The following is a 23,019-nucleotide window of genomic DNA, read 5'->3' as shown; positions in this document are numbered from 1 at the left end:
ATTAGACTCGGGGCTGGTGCACAATGGAAACCAACAGTCAGTGTGTTTCTTTGGAACAGACAGAGCGTTCCCAACAGAGACAAGGGGAATCACAACTAGCGCTGGGCAATGCTGTCATACCCACGCGCGCGCACACACACACACACTCCCCTCAGAAGGGGGGGAAGGGATGCAGCACAAACCCCCCGACATCGGAGCTGGAGAGAACCCCTGGACAGTCTGCTTTGCCTGGAGATTGTGGAAGTCCCTCTCCTATTGACTGGAATGAAGCATCTCGGGCACAGCACCCGGCCGTTCAGTCCCAGACATTGTTCCAGCAGCCAAACCCCTGGTTTGGGGAGTGGCGCTTTCCTGGCTGTTCCCTGCCAGTGGGAATGAAGACTCGAGCGCAAATAGTGGGGTGGGGCGTTTGGTCACCACCTGTGCCTGGTGCAGCAAAGGAGGGGATGGAAGGTGAGCATGACTGAAATCAGCACCCGCTCCAAGCCCCTTCTTCCACTGAGGAACCTCAGGGAGGCTCCTAAAGTCAGAGGGGCCTCAGGTGCATGGGGCCCACGTCAGAGCTCTTAGTGTGTCATTTCATTTCGGTCTCATCTGCACGTACATGAACAACGTGCCCATGTGTGAGACAGAGGGTGTGAGTGTGCATGTGTACCGGGACAGGCAAGAGCTGGCAGGAGACATCGAGTCACACCTGCAAACGCAACGGGAAACACGTTATTCCTGGAAACAAGGAACACAGCTGCTCCTCCCTAAAAAAAAACCTCAGAAAACACAGGGCTGGCTTGTGCCCTCGGTCGCAGTGGAATAGCTGAAATCGTTGACACCAGTGGCCTTTCATCAGGGGTTACTTTGGCCCGTTATGTTTCACTGGATGTGTATTTTCAAAGTTCAATAGCTAAGAAACAGCTTAAACAAACACAGGCCTGCTGGGAAGTCCCTGGCCGCTTTTTAGCAGCCAAAAAGCCACTTTGGCTTGAAAGACAGAGCTACAAAAGAATTCAACTTCATTAGAATGCCCAGCGGCGTGCGCTGGGTTTAGTATAAAGCAAGCAGAATAATTAACTCTCAGTCACAGCAACTTTCTCACCGCTGAAAGAGCCCAGCAGAATTTTCAAATATCTTAGCTGGCTAGTAGGTAAAATACAGAGGAGCACGGAGCTCGGGACTCTCCCAGGGTTGCCCAGATGAGATTTCGGTTGCCTTTAAATTAGACCAGCCATATGTTTGATTCAATGCAGATTCATTTGCTTCAGGCTGGATTCTGTGCAAGGCCCGAGGAAGATTTCTGAGGCTCTATCTTTCTAATAGAGTTTTATACTACTGCCCACCATCGCAGCATCCGATCACTTTCCAAGTACCAGCAATAGCAATAGCAAAGTCCAGAGTGGGTTTTATGGCACTTCTCCCTTTTCAGGGTAAAAACTCAGGGGTAGGGTTGACATTTGTTTCGATTTTATTAATTTCGATTTGGCTTTGGTTGGGAGGGGTCGGTTGGGCAGAAGGGGCAAAACTGAGACGAGAGAAGGAGCATTCATTGCCTTGCCCTTCAACAGCACAGGCCCCCGACGGAGATTTAACCCAACCAGGCTTCTCTAGGTTACGTCTGTCCCTGAGTCAATCATTGTAGCCCAAAGGCAATAGGTGGTTTAAAGTGTTGTCTGGGAGGAATAAAATCGCAGGCTAAGGGCGCAGGGGCGCCATCTGCAGGCACAGGCTCAGTGCAACACTTTGGTTGATGCCTCTCTCCTCTGGGTTCAGGACAGAGATTTCCTTTCATACCCAGCCTAATAGAGGGGTGGGAATGGGGGCTTGCAGGTGGGGTGGGGGCAGAAAACTCACCGGAAGAGCACCTTGTGGAAGCATTGCACAGATGCACTAAGCAAGGCCACGCAGCAGCATCTCTGATTGCCTGTAACAGGGAATGGTTACAAGTGAGGATTATCTGTGCCCATCCGATGTGTGTAACTCAAACACCTCCTTGAGCCGAGTCAGCGCTGTCCCTTGGACACAAGAGAGAGATGGACAGAGCGGGCGTCTCGAAACATTAAGACTGCAACCTCCTGAATTCCGGAAATGCCAGCACTAAGGTCGCCCGTGCAGCTTTAATCCAGCTCCCTTGTGCCTATGAATTCTGATAAGGTAGTTTACATGATCGGGCACTATATTTTCCCCAGGACCTCTGCTTCTTTCAGTGCACAAGAGAGGTGGTTCTTGGGAATGACGCAGGCCTGAGAAGCAAATGAGGCTAGATAGCCCCTGCTTCATTTGGTGCAGAAGTTGATACTGTGATGGGTGAGCCTATGCCCGCCCCACCCCCCAGCCAAGGGAGAGGAACCACTGGATCCAGGCTACAAAAGAATCCTTAGAACTGTGGGTAAATTGTCTAGTCAGTTGCTTCACCCCCCTTTGGTTCATTATGAAATATACTCAAGAGACTAAATAATCAATGTCACTCAGGTTTATTAATATGGTCTAGGGCAAAGGTTCTATACGATACCAGTCTCCGCAGAGCTGCTCCGTGCCAGGTGTGTTCCCCAAAGTGACAGCCCTAAAGCCATCTTTTTATACCCTACTTATTTACCAGTAAAAGCTAGTACATACATCACCTGAAACTGGATTTCATTAATCAGCTTTTCACCTTGTTTGTTCCTGGTACCACAGTGTATCTTTTGACAGGTTTCAGAGTAGCAGCCGTGTTAGTCTGTATCCGCAAAAAGAAGAACAGGAGTACTTGTGGCACCTTAGAGACTAACAAATTTATAAGAGCATAAGCTTTCGTGGACTACAGCCCACTTCTTCGGATGCATATAGAATGGAACATATATTGAGGAGATATATATACACACATACAGAGAGCATAAACAGGTGGGAGTTGTCTTACCAACTCTGAGAGGCCAATTAATTAAGAGAAAAAAAACTTTTGAAGTGATAATCAAGCTAGCCCAGTACAGACAGTTTGATAAGAAGTGTGAGAATACTTACAAGGGGAGATAGATTCAATGTTTGTAATGGCTCAGCCATTCCCAGTCCTTATTCAAACCGGAGTTGATTGTGTCTAGTTTGCATATCAATTCTAGCTCAGCAGTCTCTCGTTGGAGTCTGTTTTTGAAGTTTTTCTGTTGTAATATAGCCACCCGCAGGTCTGTCACTGAATGACCAGACAGGTTAAAGTGTTCTCCCACTGGTTTTTGAGTATTTTGATTCCTGATGTCATATAAATTTGTTAGTCTCTAAGGTGCCACAAGTACTCCTGTTCTTCTTTTTTTAGTGTATCTTTTGTTCTTCTGACCACATGCTTTCCAGGTCTTAAGGGGTGTGAAGACACCCTTTCAGCCTGTACCAGGATAAACAGGCTTGACACGGTAGCTATGAGGCAATGCTCACATGTCCTGATCCTGACCGTTTTCGCATCTACTTAAGCCAAAGTCAATTTCAGCTAATGAGAGGTGTTATGGGACACTTAGTTGTATAGCCCAGATTGGCCTGTAACTTTATTATGATCTGTTCACTTATGCTGTTGTATTAATGCTTAATAATATATATACTTAAATGCTTGGAATATATATTGCGGGTGGTATTACCAGCGTAAAATGTAAGTATGCTAGTCAGCGTATACTAGTCAACAGGAACAACCCATTTCAAGGGCAAACCGAAGAGTTGCTTCACTGTTAACCACAACATTACACATGTGGCTTTGTAACTACCCAACCTGCATTATGGCATTTAAAGAGACAGCAACTAAGCTTCCCCATCACCTTGGCTTTTTCAGTTACTTACTTTTTTTTAAAGAGGCACACAATTATTGACGGAACAATTCATTTCCTGCACAAGGGGAAAAAAGGGTGACAAACACAAAAGGTAACTGACTACATCACAGCGAAGCAGTCGGTGTTATGAGTTGCATTAGGGGTACATATCGTTTTTGTAAAAGTTGGATCCACGATTTTGGGCATGTTTAGTCTAGAGAAGAGGAGGCTGAGGGAGATGTGATAACTCTCTTCAACTCTGTCCAAGGCAAGAGGACGGTGATCAATTGTTCTCCATGTCCACCAAGGGTAGGACAACAAGTAATGGGTTTTGTTTGCAATAATGGTGATTTAGGTTGGATATCAGGAAAAACTTTAGGGATAGCTAGGCGCTGGAACAGGTTGCCAAGTGAGCTGTGGAATCTCCGTCACTGAAGGTTTTTGAAAGCAGGGTAGACAAACATCTATCCGGGATGATCTAGGCTTACTTTATCCTGCCTTAGCATGGGAGTGGGGGTGGACTAGATGACCTCTTGAGTTCCCCTCCAGCCTGACATTGTATGATTCTCTTTTGAATTAGCTCATTTCCTTTGGCCCATCTTTCCTCAAATAGTTCAGTTGCTAAATCCAGTCTCTCTCCTTGTTCAGTTTTCCATGTCAAATGCCTTAAAAAGCAGGAAGGTAACAGATGGAGCCAGCTGCATAAGTCGTCACAAATCATGTTCATTATTAACGTAGCTCCTTTCTAGGTTCATGGATCCAACGTGTTGGTTATTTAGATTTGCCAAATAGTCCAGACAAATAATTTCAGTCTCTTGGACTGTTCACAAACTGTTCGTTTTAGCCATTTGTTACTCCTGGTGTGTGGTTGGTCACCTAAGTCATGTGGTATTGTTTCTGCTCCTTGATTAGCCAACTGGAAGTTTTCAAACAGGAGAACAGTAACTAGAGAAAAGCAAGGGATGAATGATGTAGTTCTGGTTAGAATTTTCCGACGCAGAATCATTCCCACCAGACTTCATGAAGTTTTTGGGGACTTCAAAAATGTTCTTGAATCCCTAGTAATTATCTACACACTCAGGTAAAATAAGAAATACAAGCTCACCAGTCAGAGCAAACAAAACTACTGACTGTATTTGCAATTATTCATGAATCGAGGGGGTTTACCCCCACTATTTGACTAGCTTTAGTATCCAACTGTTCATATAAATAAAAATCAAAATGCAAATAGTCCACAAAACACAGCAAAACACAAAACTACCGCAAATCGTGTCCTGGGGTAAATTGTGTGATGGTAGCTGAACTGGTGGCATTGTGTCTTTGGATGTCCCATGGTACACTGTGTCTTTGGGTCTTCCATAATACATCGTGTGTTTGGGCCTCTGATGTATTCCCAACCGACAAGCCTCACAATGGTCACTCCAATGTGGTCCATAGTGCCGTCCTATCACTGTAACCTCAGATAACTGGGCCACATACTCTCCATAGCATTTCTCTCTAATGCTGATGACCAAGTTCTCCAAGACCTTCTGGACTCTTTCCTCCTTGAAATTTGGCTCTTCTAACTTACCCTTGGAGCACTCATAACATTCTTGTCTAAAGACTCTCATCTTCACCCAACCTTTTCTCCTGTGCTGGTCCAGGTACATATGGAACAGAATAACCACTTGACTTGATGACCAGAAATGCTGGCAAGATGAGCACTGGAAGCTAAAAAGAGGAAAGAGATATAGCATGCACAGGGTGACCAGATGTCCCAATATTATCGGGACCATCCTGATACTAGAGGCTTTGTCTTATATAGGCAACTATTACCTCCCCCACCCCCAAAAAAGTGTCTCCATGATTGGCAGCTCCGGCAGCTGCCTGTAGATGCGGTTGAGTTGCTTGCCTGCAGACAGGAGAGGCTCCACTCCCGCTCCTGCCCAAGCTCAGTATGGGGTTTGTAGATTCCATTACAGCAACCAACCAGCAGCGCCTGCTATCAAACTCAGGGCTAATTAAAGGCCTGGGGCCAACCTCAGATCTGGTGTAAGCAGGTGTAATGCTCACCACGCTGTGTCCGCCACTGCCTTGCCTTATTTTAATGCATTTCAATGTAATTACAGATTCCTAGATTCTAAGGCCAAAAGGGACCATTGTGATCATCTAGTCTGTCCTCCTGTGTAACATAGGCCAGAGAACTGCCCTACAATAATTCCCAGAGCAGAGCTTTTAGAAAAACATCCAGTCTTGATTTTAAAATGGCCACTGATGGAGAATCCACCACGATCCTTGGTAAGTTGTTCCAATGGTTAATTACTCTCAACATTAAAAATGTACGCCTTATTTCTAGTCTGAATTTCTCTAGCTTCAACTTCTAGCCATTGGGTCCTCTTAGACCTTTCTCTTCTAGATTGACAGTCCATTATTAAATATTTGTTCCACATGTAGACAGTTATAGACTGTAATCAAGTCACCCCTTAACCTTCGCTTTGTTAAGCTAAATAGATGGAGCTCTTTCAGTCTATTGCTATAAGACATGCGTTCTAATCCTTTATTCATTCTCATAGCTCTTCTTTGAACCCTCCAATTTATCAGCATGCTTCTTAAATTGTGGGCACCAGAACCAGACACAGGATTCTGGCAGCACTCACACCAATGCCAAATTCAGAGATAAAATAATCGCTCTGCTCCTACGTGAGATTCTCTTGTTTATGCGTCCCTGGGTCGGATTAGCACTTTTGGCCTCACATACAGCAGATTATCCACCACCACCCCCAAATCTTTTTACAATGAGGTAAAACCGGAGTAGCACCTTGTATCAGGCACCATCAATGTCAGTCCAGCACCTTCCACCAGCACTCAATGTACCAGAGGCTTTCACAACAATACATGCCCTTGGGGTGGTATTGCCCTGACTGCCAGGCAACTGGACATAGATCTATACATATTCATACTGTAGCTACTTGATGGGCGAATCCTCAGCCAGTGTAAGTTGACCTAGCTCCAGGGCACCCAAAGGAACTACTCTGATTTACAACAGGTGAGGAGCAGGTTAGTCCCTACCTGTTCTAACACCGTGCTACACCCCGGAAGTGGCCAGCAGCAGGTACGGCTCCTAGGCGGGGGGGCCAGGGGGCTCCGCGCACTGCCCCTACCCTGAGCACCAGCTCTGCACTCCCATTGGCCGGCAACTGGCCAATGGGAGTTGGAGGGGGGAACAGTGCCTGCGGGCGAAAGCTGCGTGAAGCCGCTTGCGTGCCTCCGCCTAGGGGCCAGACCTGTTGCTAGCCACTTCCAGGGCACAGCGCAGTCCGCGGTGCCAGGACAGGCAGGAAGCCTGCCTTAGCATCCCCGCTGCGCTGCTGACTGGGAGCCACTCGATGTAAGCCCGTGCGCCAACCCACGCCCCAATCCCCCACCCCACCCCTGAGCCCCCCCACAAACCCGGAGCTCCTTTCCTGCACCCCAAACCCCTCATCCCCAGCCCCACCCCAAAGCCTGCACCCCCAGCCCAGAGCCCTGACCCCCTTCCGCATCCCTGCCCCAGCCCAGAGCTCTGACCCCCTCCCGCACCCCAACACCCCGCCCCAGCCCTGAGCCCCCCCAAACCCAGAGCCCCTCCTGCACCCCAAACCCCTCATCCCCGTCCCCACCCCACAGCCCTCACTGCTACATTCCAACCCCCTGCCCCAGCCCTGAGCCCTTCCCACACCCCAAACCCCTCACCCCCAGCTCCACTGGGTCACGGGCATCAACAATTTTCTTCAACTGGGTCGCCAGAAGAAAAGTTTGAAACCCCCTGGTCTAAGGTACTTATCTGGCTCTCGTCACCATAGCATCTGGGCACCTCACAATCTTTAAAGCATTTATACTCACAACACCCCTGTGAGGCAGGGCAGTGCTCTCACCCCCATTTTACAGATGGGAAACTGAGGCACAGAGAGGCTGAGACCCAGATCTTCAGACCTATTTAGCCAGGCGCGGGCTCAGACCCAGGTCCCCCAAACCTTATGATAGTGCCATAAACTACTGAAGCATTAGAAGGAGCACCTCCTCACTAGGCCCTGGGGACAGTCCTTAATTTCTGCCGGGGCTTGCTGTACTTCTAGGCTCGGCAATTCATAGCCCCTGCACCTCTGGGCTCCCGGCCACACGCTCTAGCCACCCAGCTCTGAAGCAGCGCAGAAGTATGGGTGGCAATACACCAGACCAGGCCATCCTTATTCTGTGCTGTTGCTGGCAGCGGCGCTGCCTTCAGAGCTGGGGGCCTGGCCAGCAGACGCCGCTCTCCAACCGCCCAGCCAGTGCTTAATTTGTGCTGGGGCTTGTCGAGCTGGAAGCCCAGCACCTCTTTCATTACAAATTAAGCACTGGCTGGGGTTGCTGTCCTGGTGCTATCTCCATGTCCAACAACTTTCAAATAGCATAAGAGAGAGACTATAAAACCCAAACAAAAAACTAAACTTCTAAACCAAGAGGAGTAGCAGCAGCTTTTGCAGAAGCGGGGGCAGGGAGGGGCGTGTGGTGGCTGGAACAGAAAATGCCTCTAAAAAAAGGAAACATTTTTGAAATCGGGGGATGCATTTAAAGGTATAATTAATTCCCAGGCATAATTAAAGCAACTGCATATATGCTACTATGCCCCCCCACACACACGCACACACACACTGTATCCCTCACTAAAAATAGATCATTTGTCAATGACTAAGGAGGTGTGATACATGTGAAGTCCTAAAGAAATCCCCAGCTGCCCTATCAGCTGCTGCGTCTCACCTGGCAGATGCATGTTCTTGCAGTGATTGTTTCCAACCAGGTCCCAAGTCATTGTAATCAAGGTTCTGGTGCATCTTTAGGTCCCAATAGTCTTGTGGGTTCACCTCCTCTATCTTCTCATAAAACATTTCTCTCCAAGAATCCATGTTCAGCTTCTTCATCTCTCCAGATGTTCGTGAGGACACTCCAAAGTGTGCTGCATTACAAATGGAGTTTTGATTGTTTACTTCCCACTTCTATCTCATCACCTGCTGGGCGGCAGGGTGGGGATTTGAGTTCCTTCGCTGCTAGATACCGGATAACTTCTGTGTGTGTGAGAAATGAAACTAAAAGGAGTTTTGTTTCCAAAGCTAATCTGGTTCTCCATTTTCCGCCTGGGGTATATGATAAGGACTGTATTTCTGAGATGGGTGAATGCCTCCAAATGATGTGTGTGAATAGTCACTCAAACAAAAAGTTGGACTGGCTTTGTTTTCCCCATTGGCATTCAGATTCAGCAGAGCCGCGGCCAGGTGATTACTGAGACAGGCAGAGAAGAAAACAGGACACAGACGTCATCCCAGGGACTAGGTTTTTCCCATGTCCTTGTGTCAAAATGCGAATGTCATGACATCTGGAGAAAAGATGGGCTCCTGTATTGCCCCTGGCTGCTATACTAGCATGACATGGGACAGACCCATGGAAGCAAGACCAGTCAGCCAGTCCCTGGTCAAGAACGCCTCCCGGAAAGTCTTTCTCCAGCACTCAGCCCTGCAGGACTGGGCCATTCTGTCACTTAGTCCTCCAGTTCTGAACTGCGGCTACTACTTTGTTCTGTGGTTGTTCTTCAGCATCTCCTCTGGCGATTCCTCCTCCTTCTCCCTCAGTGGAGTTACCTCCACTTACATCAGTTCTGCATCCGAACACCATGTGTTGTGTAGACCCCAGAGCACTAACTGGGCTGGTATCTCTTACTCCATCAAACCAAGACACTCCTAGCTAAATTGGAAGGCATCGTGATCCCACCAACAGCCATCGCGGTAACTATTTCAAGAACTTTCTCCTGGTCAGATGTAATCAGGCAGTTAACGCATTAAGAATACAGCCCTATGGGCAGATATTGGGAATGACGTTTTCATGTGCTGGCAGGACGTGATGGGACAGATACATGCTGTACAGTGGGGATCCTTCACTTGTTCTCCAGCGGGTAGCTTAGAGGTTAATAGACCTCAGCGTGCTGCTAGGCCAATAGTTTTAGTTCCAGACTTTAGCTATTACGGTGTAGATGTGCCACGGATCTGTGGAGTCCCCACACCCCAGATCAGCAGCAGTGCTGTGAAGGCCAGCCCTGCCACTAGAGCCGTGATTGGCTAAAGGACGGGCAAGCAGGAGAAGCATCTCTCCACACCCCCACGGAGAGGGCGTGTGCTGGCTGGATAAAGCCCGCCCAACCAGAGCCTGAGCTGGGAGGGACGGCGGGGCAAGGCCAGGGCACACCCTGAGCATGTCGCCCCGTCACCCTGCACTGCACCTCAGAATGTGCCCTAGTCCAGGACTGAGACGCTAAGGCTGGAGGGATCGTGGAGGCTTTGAGTGTTGGATGGACGCAGAGCTTCCTCTCAGGCATCTGGGATTTCTGTTACACTCCCACTGAGTGGCTACTGTTGGCAATCACCCTGGGGTGCTGCCCCTGCTAATAAAGGGACCAGGATAGATCTGTGCACCAGGGCAATTGCTGGGTGAACTCCTGCCTCCCCAAAGGGTGTAGGGTTCACACAACACCCCAGCAGAGAGGGAAGCTCCCCTGCGTCCTCTGATATTTCAATTTAAATGTGATGCTTTATTGAACTGATACAATAAGGAGAAAATACCAAAGCCAAGTATTGGTCTATTAACATGGAAAATACAGGAAGCAGGAAAAGGAACTACTCTATCCAGAACAGGTCCTTATATAGTATTGCAGAGGCACTAAAACTCAGCAGGGGCCGTTTTTCAACAGGGACACGGACGGAATTGCCTTTTCCTAGTTACATGTAAACCAAGCCAAGAAACTCCTTCATCTTCAGACCGCTGCTCTGCCCAGGATTCTGTCTGTGAGACAGAAAAGCACACTGCAAAGAGGGATGTGACCAGGGATTGACGAGCAGCCCCTTGTTTCCTGCCATGCAAACACCCAGGTATACAATGCCCAAGAAGGTTGTCATTAAGGATCTGAACTCGTTGTCCTGTGAACATGGTCCCTGCTTCTGGCCTGCCCCAGTGCCAATCTCCTCCACTGGGGACTCTACTCAAATCTAGGCATACATCAGCCCCACTCCCATGGAAGGGGCAAGTTATCCGGGGATCGATTAACTCCTCAGCTGGTGAAATCAGCAATGGAGCTACGTGGCTCTGACTCCTGGCGTTTACCCCTCCCGCCACCCCAGAAGGGACGGGGAAATGGCCCTCCAGTTGTGCAGACGATCCAGGATGCATCTTGCACACAAGAGCAGTTACTCTCAAGTCCAGCCTCTCCTCGGGCAGCAAAGCCCCCTCTGGGGTCCTACCCTTCCCCTCTCAGGGGGGTACAAGGCATAGAGATGGAGCATGAGGATTTGACGGGGCAGAGGGCCCAATCTAATGCCCACTGGAGTCAGTGGGAGTCTTTCCATTCATTCCACTGGGCACTGGATCAAACCTCCAGAGGGGGGCACAGGTGCCAACAAGAAGGGGCATAATGTGCCCTCTTGCTTTTGAGGAGGCCTGTTTTTTACAGCCCCTGTTTATTACCCTGGTGCATGACGCATGGGCATGATCAGTCTCTCTAAAGCATTTCATGGTAATATTAAGCATATGGTGATTTCCCAGGCAAACGGTGCAGGCCAGATTTTTTTTTCTCCATGAAAAAGGGAAGGTGCATTAGCAACCAGTGTGGATAATATTAGGGAACCATTCTGAGCACTGAATTGCCTACTTCCCACTAAAAAGCACAGCAAAGATGAGCAAAACCACCACAAAACACAAGAGCTTCCAGTCGCTCTCTGCGTCTGCTCCCCACCAAGCCTGCTGGCCAGGCTGAGAAGCCGCAGCCGGAGAAGTGGGGCGAACGAATCCGTAGCTAGATGAGTAGGGCTGGATCTTCAGATAACAGATCCCCAGAGCACACGCCTCACAACGGGTCATGTCATGTGGCCCTTCCACATCTTCTTCGACTACGGGGTCAGCTAAATCACGGTTTGCGATGGACTCTCGGTAGCATTTCTCACGGACCTTGAGCACCAGCTTGTCCAGGATCCTCTCGATGTTCTCCTGGCTGAACGTGGGCATCTCAAACTTCGCTCCATGACACTTCTTACACTTCTGCCCACAGACCCTCATCTTTACCTGCCCCTGGCGCTGGCTGCGGTCCAGGTGCATGTGGAAGAGAATGAGCACTTGAGCTGATGGCCAGTGACGGGTGCAACATGAGCACTGAAACCTACGGGGGGAAAGGAAGGGACATTTAACCCAGCGCCCACACCAGCCCCCAAGCTCAATGCTGAGAAAGACTCATCCCCTGACATTGGGCTTGATTCTGCAAGGGGCTGAGCACCCCCAAACCCTGTTGCTGTCCACGCAAGCAGCGCTCAGCGCTCTGCAGGATCGAGTGCCCAAATGGCATAGTCCTAATAGCATTCACTCACATTCACCTGCCACCCCGAAGGGTCAGGCAGCAAAGTGTTGGACAAGTTCACAACTTGGTAATATTTAATAACTGAACACTCCAGCAGAAGTGCCAGAACCTCCCCTGCCCCGCCTCTTCCCCCTGAGGCCCCACCCCTGCCCCACCCATTCTCCCCAAAGCCCCGCCCCCATCCACTCCTCTTCTCCCCTCCCCCCATCGCTCGCTGCTTTTCCCTCCCCCCCTGGCCACCCAGGGACTCGCCTGTGGAGCTGGGGCTGGGAGCTGCAGCTACCTGATGAAGGTAAGAGGTGGCCCAGGCTGAGTAGGGGCCGGAGAGGGTGATGACCCGGCGCATCCCCGCCTTCCCTGCTCGCAGTAACCGGATTTTGGGTGATTGGTCAGTAGATCTGATCAGACACTGTCAGGTCTCCTTTTCGACCGGACTTTCCGGTCGAAAACCGGGCACCTGGCCACCCTACAAATTCAACGTATCGGGTTTCAAAGCCAGCTCCTGTTGGACTCAATGGGAGTTTTGCCCTTAATCTCCAGACCTTTCTACAAACATTGCCAACTCAAATGACTTCCCCAGAGGAAAGCGCCAATGCAATTAAGTTTCCTCCCCTAGTTCTAGATGGGCAAAGACTCTACTTACTAATCAATCCGAGCAAAACCCAGCCTGGGAGCATAGTCACTTCCTCCATCTGGGCTCAGCGTGCCCATGGGTCATATTTCATGCAGCACGGCCCACTGCAGCTTTGCAACGGATTTCTAACTAAGCCTTCCGAGCTGGACTGAGCCTAGAACTGGGGCACTTTTCAATTTACAGCTGAAGTCTAGGCTCATTCAGGAGCAGCCTCCAACCTGAATTTGTTTGCATTTGTGGATCAGTCTCTCGCCCATAACGAGAGATGAGCAAAAAATTCATTTGGAATCATTTATGCCACAGTTTTCATCTCTCCTTCTCGTCACAGCCAGCAAGCAGAGCACGATTGTCTTGACCGTTGCCTATCACACTGACCAATACTGTCTAAATGTTTCCTGATGCTGTCTGTATCCATCTGTTGTCTCTTGTCTTATATGTAGACGGTAAACTCTTTGGGGCAAGGACTGTCTTTGTTCTGTGTTTGTACAGCACCTAGCACAATGAGGTCCTGACTGGGTCTCCTAGGTGCTCTGGTAATACAAATATGTAGTGATAATAATATATTATTAGAGGGATAATCTCTGTGAATAATTCTTGGCCTATATGTTCCATTCTATATGCATCCGAAGAAGTGGGCTGTAGTCCACGAAAGCTTATGCTCTAATAAATTTGTTAGTCTCTAAGGTGCCACAAGTACTCCTGTTCTTTTTGCGGATACGACTAACACGGCTGCTACCCTGAAATCTTGGCCTACTGTTCCTTAGTGAGTATTTGACATTTGAAATGTGATCAGTATTGACATGCCATGTATATCACATGATCCATCTCTGTTCCCGGATTGAATGAACACAGCTCTTAGCTGACGGTATCTGGAGTGAAGACGTGTGGTCAGATATGAAATTGAAAGATGCATATATCCTGCAATAGTAAATTCACTGCTTCCGCCAGCTTTCTGCTTGTTTGCTAAACTACTGATGGAAATTCAAGGGAATTTGTTTAAATATGCTGTCTTGCTCTAACCATGACATCATTTCCACTCCTGGGAGGGGGGAGTCACAATTTCCTGCCCTACAGACTTTTACAGTGGTGGAAAATGCTAATTAACAGGAGGCAAATATTTAGTGCCATCACGGTGACTCATCAGCACTAATGGCTAGGTGCCGTACAGCTAAATCCCTTTTACACGTGTGTGCAGCGAACACAAGGACTAGCCCAATCGATCATTCAGTCGCAGCTATTCCCCAATTTCGCACCTCCCCTCCCTGCTTCCTTCCCCACTAACACTAAGCTAAGCCTCCCCTAACCCAGGCTGTGGCCTTGCCCACGCTCCACCCCAAGGCCCCGTCCTTACTCCCCCTCCGCCCCAAAGCCGGCGGGGGCTCAGCTCGGGCCAGTGGCCAGGGCTCAGGATGGTTTGGCTGGGCTCCTCTGGCCGCAGTGGGGGAAGAGGGCTCAGGGCTCTGGCAGGCAAGGGACGTGGAAGGGACGGGAGGCTCGCCTCCCCAAAGGCGGGGTTCACACGCCATCCATGCCTTCAAGCATCATTCACTGCCCAGTTTGTCTGCTCCTCCTCACCTGGCAAATGCTTTTCTCTGCTGGTATAGGTGCCATCGGCGTTCTGGGTTTCGAGGACTGAGGTTATCCTCCACGGTGAGAGACCAGGTGTCATTTGGCTTCTCCCATTCCATCTTCTGATCAAACATCCGCTGCCAGGTTTTCATGTTCTCACCTTCCCCTTTACAACCTCTCTTGAGCAGCAGCATTTATTGTCTGAACCAGGAATGTGACTTATTTAAGGGGGGGGGGGGCTCCGGCTCTGCAACCGTCCCCTCCCTCTCTGAGGAACAGCCTTGCACAGGTGGGCTCCTTTGCCTCGTTGCTACCGTCTCAGGACCCTGGGTGTGGAACGAAGCTCAGGGCTTGTGAGAAACGAAACTGAAAGGGGAACTAACATGCTGCTTGTGTGCAGGACTGCCCTCCCCGCAGGGATCAACTCCACGGTATTTCCCCTGGACCACATTCAGCCCGGGGACCACACATCCCTGCTGGAACTCCACAGCTTTCTCGTCCCCTCGTGCACACACAGCCTCAGCTGCAGACCCCACTGTATCCCAGTTGACTTTGCAGCACTGATTCCCTCCTGTAGGCATCTACCTCCCTTTCCATAGGGTGGTGCTGCCACTTTGCTGCCACCAGGAGGCGCTGCTTCAGGGAGACAGGGGAGGGACTTCCAGCTGGGGCCAACGGTCTCTGGATCAATATTTTTGCCCTCTGCATCATTCAGCCGTCCTCGGGAAACAGGCCTCAACCCTCTCCTTGCCCTGCAAAAGGCTGCAAAGCCCTCCTGGGAAGAGCCGTGTGTGACAATGCGGTTCTGGCGGAACCCAACTGAGAGTGCCAACTCAGGACAAATTGCTAAAACAGGGCAATTACAGCCCAAGGCTAGGATTTTTCCACCTCAAAGGCAAACCAAACCAGCCAGACTAAGACTTCGGTCTCATCTCACTGGCTAACCGCAAGTCTCACAAGCAATCTCCTTAGACACTCCAGTTTCCCAGTATCACCACCAGTGCCACACGTTATGGGGACAAATGGTTATGAAAACCAATACCCCAGTAAAAGAAAAAGGTTCTCCTGATCCCAAAGGACCAAGCCCCAGACCCAGGTCAATATACAAGTCAGATCTTACCCACAAATCACGCTGCTGCCAATCCTTTAGAATCTAAAATCTAAAGGTTTATTCATAAAAGGAAAAAGATAGAGATGAGAGTTAGAATTGGTTAAATGGAATCAATTACATACAGTAATGGCAAAGTTCTTGGTTCAGGCTTGCAGCAGCGATGGAATAAACTGCAGGTTCAAATCAAGTCTCTGGAATACATCCCCAGCTGGGATGGGTCCTCAGTCCTTTGTTCAGAGCTTCAGTTTGTAGCAAAGTTCCTCCAGAGGTATGAAGCAGGATTGAAGACAAGATGGAGATGAGGCATCAGCCTTATATAGTCTTTTCCAGGTGTAAGAACACCTCTTTGTTCTTACTGTGGAAAATTACAGCAAAATGGAGTCTGGAGTCACATGGGCCAGTCCCTGCATACTTTGCTGAGTTACAAGGCGTATCTGCCTTCTCTCAATGGGTCCATTGTATAGCTGATGGTCCTTAATGGGCCATCAAGCAGGCTAGGCAGAGCTAATCTCAGCTTGTCTGGGATGTCACCCAGAAGCATAGCATAAGTTTGCCATACAGACAGTATAGAGCCAATATTCATAACTTCGACTACAAAACTGATACACACATATAGACAGCATAATCATAACCAGTAAACCATAACCTTGTCCTAGACACCCCATTTGACCCCCTTTATACAAGATTTGGGTGCCACTACAGGACCTTGGTTGCAACAATGATCTATACGGTCCCAGTTTATGTCAATAACGTCACACCGTGTAAAAACCGACACACAAGAAGCCATTTGTAGGGCACAAGACGTTTTACTGGTCCTACAAACGCCAGGAACAATGTATTCTTGAGCGCCATCTAGCGGCACCTTCTCTACTATCTAGTTACAGATATACGCACACAGCGTAGTCTTGTGTAGCGCCCCCTCTCCACCCGGTTACCCTCTTTAATGCCAATCTGCTTACAGGTTTTGATGGATAGGTCTGGGTTCTTCTGGATCCCGCCACCCACTCAGCAGGGTGTATCTTCTTTATTTTTCCCTATGAAGATACCTCCTCACTCCTTCCTGGCAGGGTCACCAGGGCAGCTTGGGAAGAAAATTCTAACCACAGGGTAACCCCCACTTACTTGCCAGATAGTTGGAGACTCCCAAGAAATAACACAAACACATACAATATCTTCAGCACAGTAATTATATTAAACAGGAGACAAATACAACATAACAGGGTAAAACACTATTCTTAGGGTCACCGGTGCCCACGCTGCTAATACTCGTGACTTTCCCCAGTCACGTGACCTGATGTAGCAAATGTAAGATTAGTGTCCCGTTGGTACGCGTACTTTGTTGGGGCCCTTGATGGCCTATGACCACGAGATCGTCTCTGCAGTGGTTTAGCAGTGACTGGGTTCAGTACAGCCCAAAGGACTCACAAGTGGGAGAAGATGGTAAATTCCCCCACAGGTTTAATAGGCAGCAGGTTATAAAATCCCCAACCCCTCACTCCCTGGCTCGAGGACACAGTTCAGGGAGTAGGGGGTCCCCAAAACAAGTTCCCGGACTGACTGACTAAAAGATGGTGCACTCACAAACTCCATGAATGATCCTCACGTTCAGAGCTGACTCTGGACTCCTCAGTCACTGCAGAGGGGCTGATCTCTGCTGGCTGGGATCCTCTCCAGGCAGGAGTCAGGCTGCTTCGGTCCCAGGATTTCCCCTCCCCACAAAGGGATGCAGGGCTCAAGGTGCAGGTTACACAACTGTACTAAAATCCAAACTGTCGTCTCCTACCCTGTTTCCCCGAAAATAAGACATCCTCCGAAAATAAGGCCTACTTACAGTTTTGCCTCTCGTTGTAATATAAGGCATCCCCCCGATAATAAGACCTCCCCGATAATAAGGCATCCACCGATAATAAGGCATTTTTCATTTCTGAAAAATAAGACATCCCCTGAAAATAAGACCTAGCGCATCTTTGGGAGCAAAAATTAATATAAGACACTGTCTTATTTTCGGGGAAACAGGGTAGCCCAGCGTCCAGACACACACACAGTGGGCAGCAGCCCCGGACTAGCAGCCAGAGCAGAGCTGACCATGTGGGGACTGGTCTCCCCTAGGGAGCTGGAGGGCGAACTCAGCCTGGCTGGGGAAGTTTCCCAGCAAAACTCTACAAACTGGGACTTATCAGTGGAGAAGGAAAAGCCCAGCTGAGGGATCTGCTGTCAGGTCCCTAGAGGCCAGTTCTCAGGGGGAACCCTGGCCTGGGACACCTTAGCTCCCCACACAGCCAGTCCTGCCCTTGCCCTGCCTGGCTCCAGACAGACTCAAAAAAATGGCTCCTCCCCTTTCCTGAACTCCCTGGGAGGGGCATCTCACTCCCTATTGTCCCTCCCACCAGGGACAGTGCGCCTCTCCCTGAGCTGCCAGCAGACAGAGCCCCAGGAATCTAGGGCATCTCCTTGGGGGTGCACTGGTAACACCACCCTTTAAAGAAAAGGACGCAGAGGAGAACTTGCCAGGGGTTTGCAGCAGACTTTCCGAGCAGTTTGTCACAGGCAGGCAACAACAGCTGGCCCATGGGACGGAGAGGTTTCCAGGACGTTTCATGGGAACGCATCAAACCCTCGTTGAATGTAAAGGCTCAAGGCCTGGCCAATCAGCCTGACAGACAAAGGGCCTGAGGTTGTGAAACAGCCTCCCAATTGCAGGCGGGAAACGTTGTGTCTACAGGCACTAAAATTACAGGCATCACGGAGGGTATCTAGACTCCTCCCGACTCAACTGCAGCTACATAGATATTTAAACAGGAGGCTGTCTGTCCTCGGGCAGCTTAGAAAATCATGCCCAAGTTCTCTATCTAGGGGCAGGGGTTCCATCAACTCAAGAATCAATGAAGCCCTAAACACTCCTTTGAACTCCCTAGAATCAGGTGAGCGAATTCAAAGGTCTTTTGCCTGACGTACATCTTTCTGTTCTATTGCTCGGCTTATCCAGGGCTGGATCCTGGGGAAGATTACATATGCAACAATTAAAGAGCCGTTCTACTCTGAAAACTGACCACGCAAAAAGGGAACTTAGGGGTCCATAGCTACCGTCCCCCAATGGCTCTTAGATGAAATGTGCTCATCTGGCCAATAAAAAGATATTTTTCTAGCTCTCAGCCCAATGCACGCATTCAACCCTACATATACAGGTACATTATCTATTATTACTAGGCTTGGCAGAATTTGATTACTGATATAATTTTAACAGAAAATATCCATGGTTATTTTTAAGCATTTTTTTTTTTATCTCTGTAAATTTTCACAGCTGCAAAAAAAAATGGGTTAGGCGTTTTTTTCCAAATGTTTATTGATTTAAATGTTCATAGTTGTGGGAAATTAGGAGGCGGTCAGGCAGTTGGGGGCGGGTCAGACAATAATTACTTCATGACAGACAATGTTGCGATTCAAAAAATTAAAGCTTTATAACCGTTAAAGCGCAAACTGTCAACATCGCCCGTCAAAATATACCAAGTAAATATCCTGAAATCAAGTATCAGAGGGGTAGCCGTGTTAGTCTGGATCTGTAAAAAGAGTCCTGTGGCACCTTCTAGACTAACAGAAGTATTGGAGTATAAGCTTTCGTGGGTGAATACCCACTTCGTCAGACGCATGTCTGACGCATCCTGAAATCAAATGCTAACAAGGCCCCAAGCAGCATTTTTCTTACTTTGCCTATCAGTAAATTTCAATTACTGATGTTGGTTTATGTGTGTGTGGTGAAAATTGACATTTACTGATATTTACAGATAAAAATTTAATCTTTCCAAGCCCAATTATTACTCAGGTTATTACAAAAGCAACAAGGAGTCCGGTGGCACCTTGAAGACTAACAGATTGTGGATACAGACTAATCAGGTTATTACAGTTCAGTTACATTAGGGACAAGTATGAGTGTTGAATTTCCACTACTTGTTTTTGAAATAAAGCAGAACAAAAATGAGCACAGCCAAAAATATGACCAAACAACAACTGTAGCAACAGAAGCGCCGCCAGTCACAGCTGCTCCCCGAGTCACGGCCACTCCCCGTCTCTGCTTCGCTCCATTCCTCCTGGGCAGGAAAGATGCGTGGCAATAGAGAAGCAGGCCTAAAGAAGGTGCTGGCTGGTGCTTGGGCTTCATATTTCATGCAACAGATGCCCACCCGGCAGGCTTCACAGTGGGAGCTATCATGCGGCCCCATTATCTGAGCTTCCACAATGATCTTGGACAGGTCGTGGGGATTGATGGCCTCTCTGTAGCATTTCCCGCGAATCTTCAGCATCAGGTTCTCCAGGACTCTCTCGACGTTCTCCTGGCTGAATTCAGGCAGTTCCAGTTTCGGCACAAGGCACTTCTTGCACTCTTGTCTGAAGATTTTCATCTTCACCTGGCCCCATCTCTGCTTCCGGTCCAGGTGCATGTGGAAGAGAATGTTCACCTGAGCCGAGTGCCAGATGTGCCAGCACTGTGAGCACTGAAACCTAACAGGAGAAAGCAGGAGACAAAACTTAACCCAGATTCAAAGCCCTCAACCGGCTGCAGCTGCTAATCTGAGAACACAGCCTCTGTCCCGCAGGATGGGTTCTGGAGCGCTGTACACGGGCAGTGGAGCTCGAGAGGTGTAGGTAGTTATTACTCGACGGAGCGCTATCTACTAGCACTGAGGGATGTAGAGCATTGTTTATTAGTTAGTAGGTTCAATACAGCTGTCGTTGTTATGCCTTGCAAATAGTTTCCGGCACGAGTCCACTCTAAACAGGATGGCTTCTGCTCCTCTATATGATAGATATTGAGAGCTGGTTTTGGCTACAGATGTTTGACATTCAAATAGTTATGGACTCTAGTGGCCTCCGGACCATCTCTCACGCTTCCCCGATGCCTAGAATTCCCTCCTGATCTGCAGCAGCAGCTATCGGATAGTGACCAACACACAGCTTTCTGTAACATTGTCCCAGGTGCGGTGACGAGGGCCAAGAAATAAAGACCAGTCTGTTCCCAGCCCCCCTGAATGCCATGCCCTCACTGCGTCGAACATAGGGTGACCAGATGTCCCGATTTTATAGGGACAGTCCTGATTTTTGGGTCTTTTTCTTATATAGGCTCCTATTACCCCCCACCCGTGTCCCGATTTTTCACATTTGCTGTCTGGTCACCCTAATTGAACACCACAGATCCCCGCAGCCACCTTCACACCCCTCCTCCAAACCTACTGCTTCAAGAAGGCTTCCAAGCTGTAGCCCCTCAGAGGTTTAAAAATAATAATGGTCATGGTCATAAAAATCCCCTTTGGCCCCATCTATTGAGAGCTTTCTAGGGGCAGAGATTCGTTGCTCTATGGCTGAGAATGCCTAGCCCAAGGGAGTGCAAGCTGACAGAAGCCTTTGGGTCCTATCACCATCCAAATAACTGTACATCACATGCGTTAGCTTCCCAAGTGACCACACGCTCATACTGTCCTTTCCCTCCTCTCTCCCTTTTCCCGGCTCCTCCATCTCCTTCTTAATTGAGATTGTAAACTCTTTGGGGCAGGGAATCTCACTTTCGCTGTATTGGACAGCCCCATAGTGCTCCATAAGTAACATATAACAATCATCCAAGTGTTCAGTAGAACGAGGTATAGATTTAGCTGCTTCTGCATCCATATTTGCTCCCAGAATCCTTCTGCAAGCCACTCCTAGGCTGCTGCCTGTCCACCGCAACCGGCCCCTGGCTCCAGCGGATCTTTCCATTGTTACATGGATTCGGGCTGACCCTTAGAGTCTTCCTCTCCGTCTCAAGCCAGGACTGGCCCCGCTGCCTGGAAATGCAGGCGAGAAACAAAGAGGCAACCCTAGAGAAGTAAAGAGCCAGCAGTAAAACTGACCCAGTTTGGGCATGGTGGCTCTGTGGGCACCTCCGAGGAGAGCAAGCTCAGCATAATTCAGCAGCCATAAAGCTGCAGGCCTGGAGCCCTGGGGGTGGGGAAATAAACACCGGGGATGAAAATCAGCAGAATGAGTGGACGGCGGCACTGGGTCAGATTTCGAGATGACACTGACAATGTCTAGAAGAGCCAAGGTGGGTGTAATTCACTGCTTCCCCCAGCCCCGTCCATGTGCATGACCCAGCCCTCCACGGCCACCCCTGCATTGCCTGGCCCCTCACTCACCCACCCCCAACCTACCCCTCGGCCTTCTCATCTCCCTCCTTCTGGGTCAGCCTCTTGGTCTCTCCTCACCCCCTCTTCCTCGCCCTCCCCTTCTGTCACCATCTCCCTCCCTGCTGTACTTTCCAGACACTTCTCCCTCCCCGCCCATGGCTTTCTGTGGTCTGTGACAGCTCCAGAGCAATAGATATTATCATAAAAATCCAGCACCCAGATACTACAATGATGGTCACACTGCAAATATTTAGGTAACTAGACATTGTTAGAACTGGTCAAATTATTCCTTAAGATTATTTGCAATGATTGAGCCCTATTTTCTGGTTAGTGAATTATTCATCAACTGATTCTACACTTGTTCATGGGCTTGCTACTTGTAAGGATTCACCAAATACTTTGGGCTAATAGCCTTCACCGTCTTCAATTGTTGCCAAGCCGGGCTCTTTAACTGGTCACCTGAGCCATATGCTATTGCTTCTGCGCCCTGATTGGATGGCGAGCATTCTAAAGCAGAGGATAACAAACGATGGAGTTCAGGTGTGAATTTTCAGGCGATGAATCAATCACTGCTGCTACATTTCATGAAACTCCTGGGTTTCGCACACGTTTTGACAAATGCCCACTAGTTGTGCAGATATTTACAAATATAGAATAATATGATCTCACTCATCACAGGAAACGGAACTTGGAGTCTGTATTCGCAAGACTATTAGTGAATAGAGCTTGCCTGAAAGTTCAAAACTGGTGCAAAAAATCCACAAAATTTGTCAGTAAACATCTCTTTGTTAGAGCCGATAAGTGATTCCTCCCTTCCCCCCTCCCCATGAAAAATTTTGAGGGGATGTCGAAAAACCAAAACATTTTCCGTTTGGGGCTTGGGGGGGAAACCCCAACGTTTTTTGAAAAAAACAGCTGTTTTTCATGAAAATTTCCATTCGATCCAAAAAGCCATTTCCCTTCGAATAATCATTTAGGAGGAAGATTTGCCACCAGCCCGACTCTTTGTGCATTAGTTCTTCCTTTACTATTTAACCAGCTCTTAGCCTGTGGTAGTGCTATGCAAGGAAGATGCTGCTCTTCACAAAGCCCTTTGCTAACCCCATTCTCCTGCTCCCTACCCCTCACCTGGCAAACGCATGTTGTTGCAGGAATTGCTTCCATCCAAGGTCCAGGTCGTTGGACTGAAGGTTATAATCCGCCTTCAGAGTCCACCTGTCTCCTGGTTTCATCTGCTCAATCTTCTGAGAAAATATTTGCTGCCATATCTCCATGGTCCCAACTCATCTGCCTTTGGAGCTGGTTCCGTTTTTGCACTATGACCGTGATCTGCTGGAGGGATCTGGACTGAAATTTGAGTCTCCTGGCTTGTGACTTCCACGGCTGTGGCTGGGGAAGAGACCTTTGCGGGT

The 23,019-nt window shown here is 48.9% G+C and overlaps 3 protein-coding genes across 3 annotated transcripts; all 3 read right to left on the bottom strand.

The window, feature by feature from the left end:
- Positions 1–2,386: 2,386 nt before the first annotated feature.
- Positions 2,387–9,627, bottom strand: LOC128842989 (receptor-transporting protein 2-like). Its single transcript, XM_054039420.1, has 3 exons — positions 8,508–9,627; positions 5,011–5,459; positions 2,387–4,694 (listed from the first exon to the last, which is right to left on the bottom strand). The coding sequence occupies exons 1-3, from the start codon at positions 8,666–8,668 to the stop codon at positions 4,525–4,527; spliced, it is 780 nt and encodes a 259-aa protein (XP_053895395.1). The 5' UTR covers positions 8,669–9,627; the 3' UTR covers positions 2,387–4,524.
- A 679-nt stretch (positions 9,628–10,306) lies between these two features.
- LOC128842991 (receptor-transporting protein 3-like) lies at positions 10,307–14,665 on the bottom strand. The gene is made up of 2 exons (XM_054039422.1): positions 14,348–14,665; positions 10,307–11,943 (listed from the first exon to the last, which is right to left on the bottom strand). The coding sequence occupies exons 1-2, from the start codon at positions 14,533–14,535 to the stop codon at positions 11,436–11,438; spliced, it is 696 nt and encodes a 231-aa protein (XP_053895397.1). The 5' UTR covers positions 14,536–14,665; the 3' UTR covers positions 10,307–11,435.
- Positions 14,666–17,383: 2,718 nt separating this feature from the next.
- LOC128842990 (receptor-transporting protein 3-like) lies at positions 17,384–23,019 on the bottom strand. The gene is made up of 2 exons (XM_054039421.1): positions 22,736–23,019; positions 17,384–19,949 (listed from the first exon to the last, which is right to left on the bottom strand). The coding sequence occupies exons 1-2, from the start codon at positions 22,879–22,881 to the stop codon at positions 19,394–19,396; spliced, it is 702 nt and encodes a 233-aa protein (XP_053895396.1). The 5' UTR covers positions 22,882–23,019; the 3' UTR covers positions 17,384–19,393.

Source organism: Malaclemys terrapin, chromosome 9 (genome assembly GCF_027887155.1).
Source record: "Malaclemys terrapin pileata isolate rMalTer1 chromosome 9, rMalTer1.hap1, whole genome shotgun sequence".
NCBI lineage: Eukaryota > Metazoa > Chordata > Testudines > Emydidae > Malaclemys > Malaclemys terrapin.
This window is presented reverse-complemented; position numbering and strand designations above follow the sequence as displayed.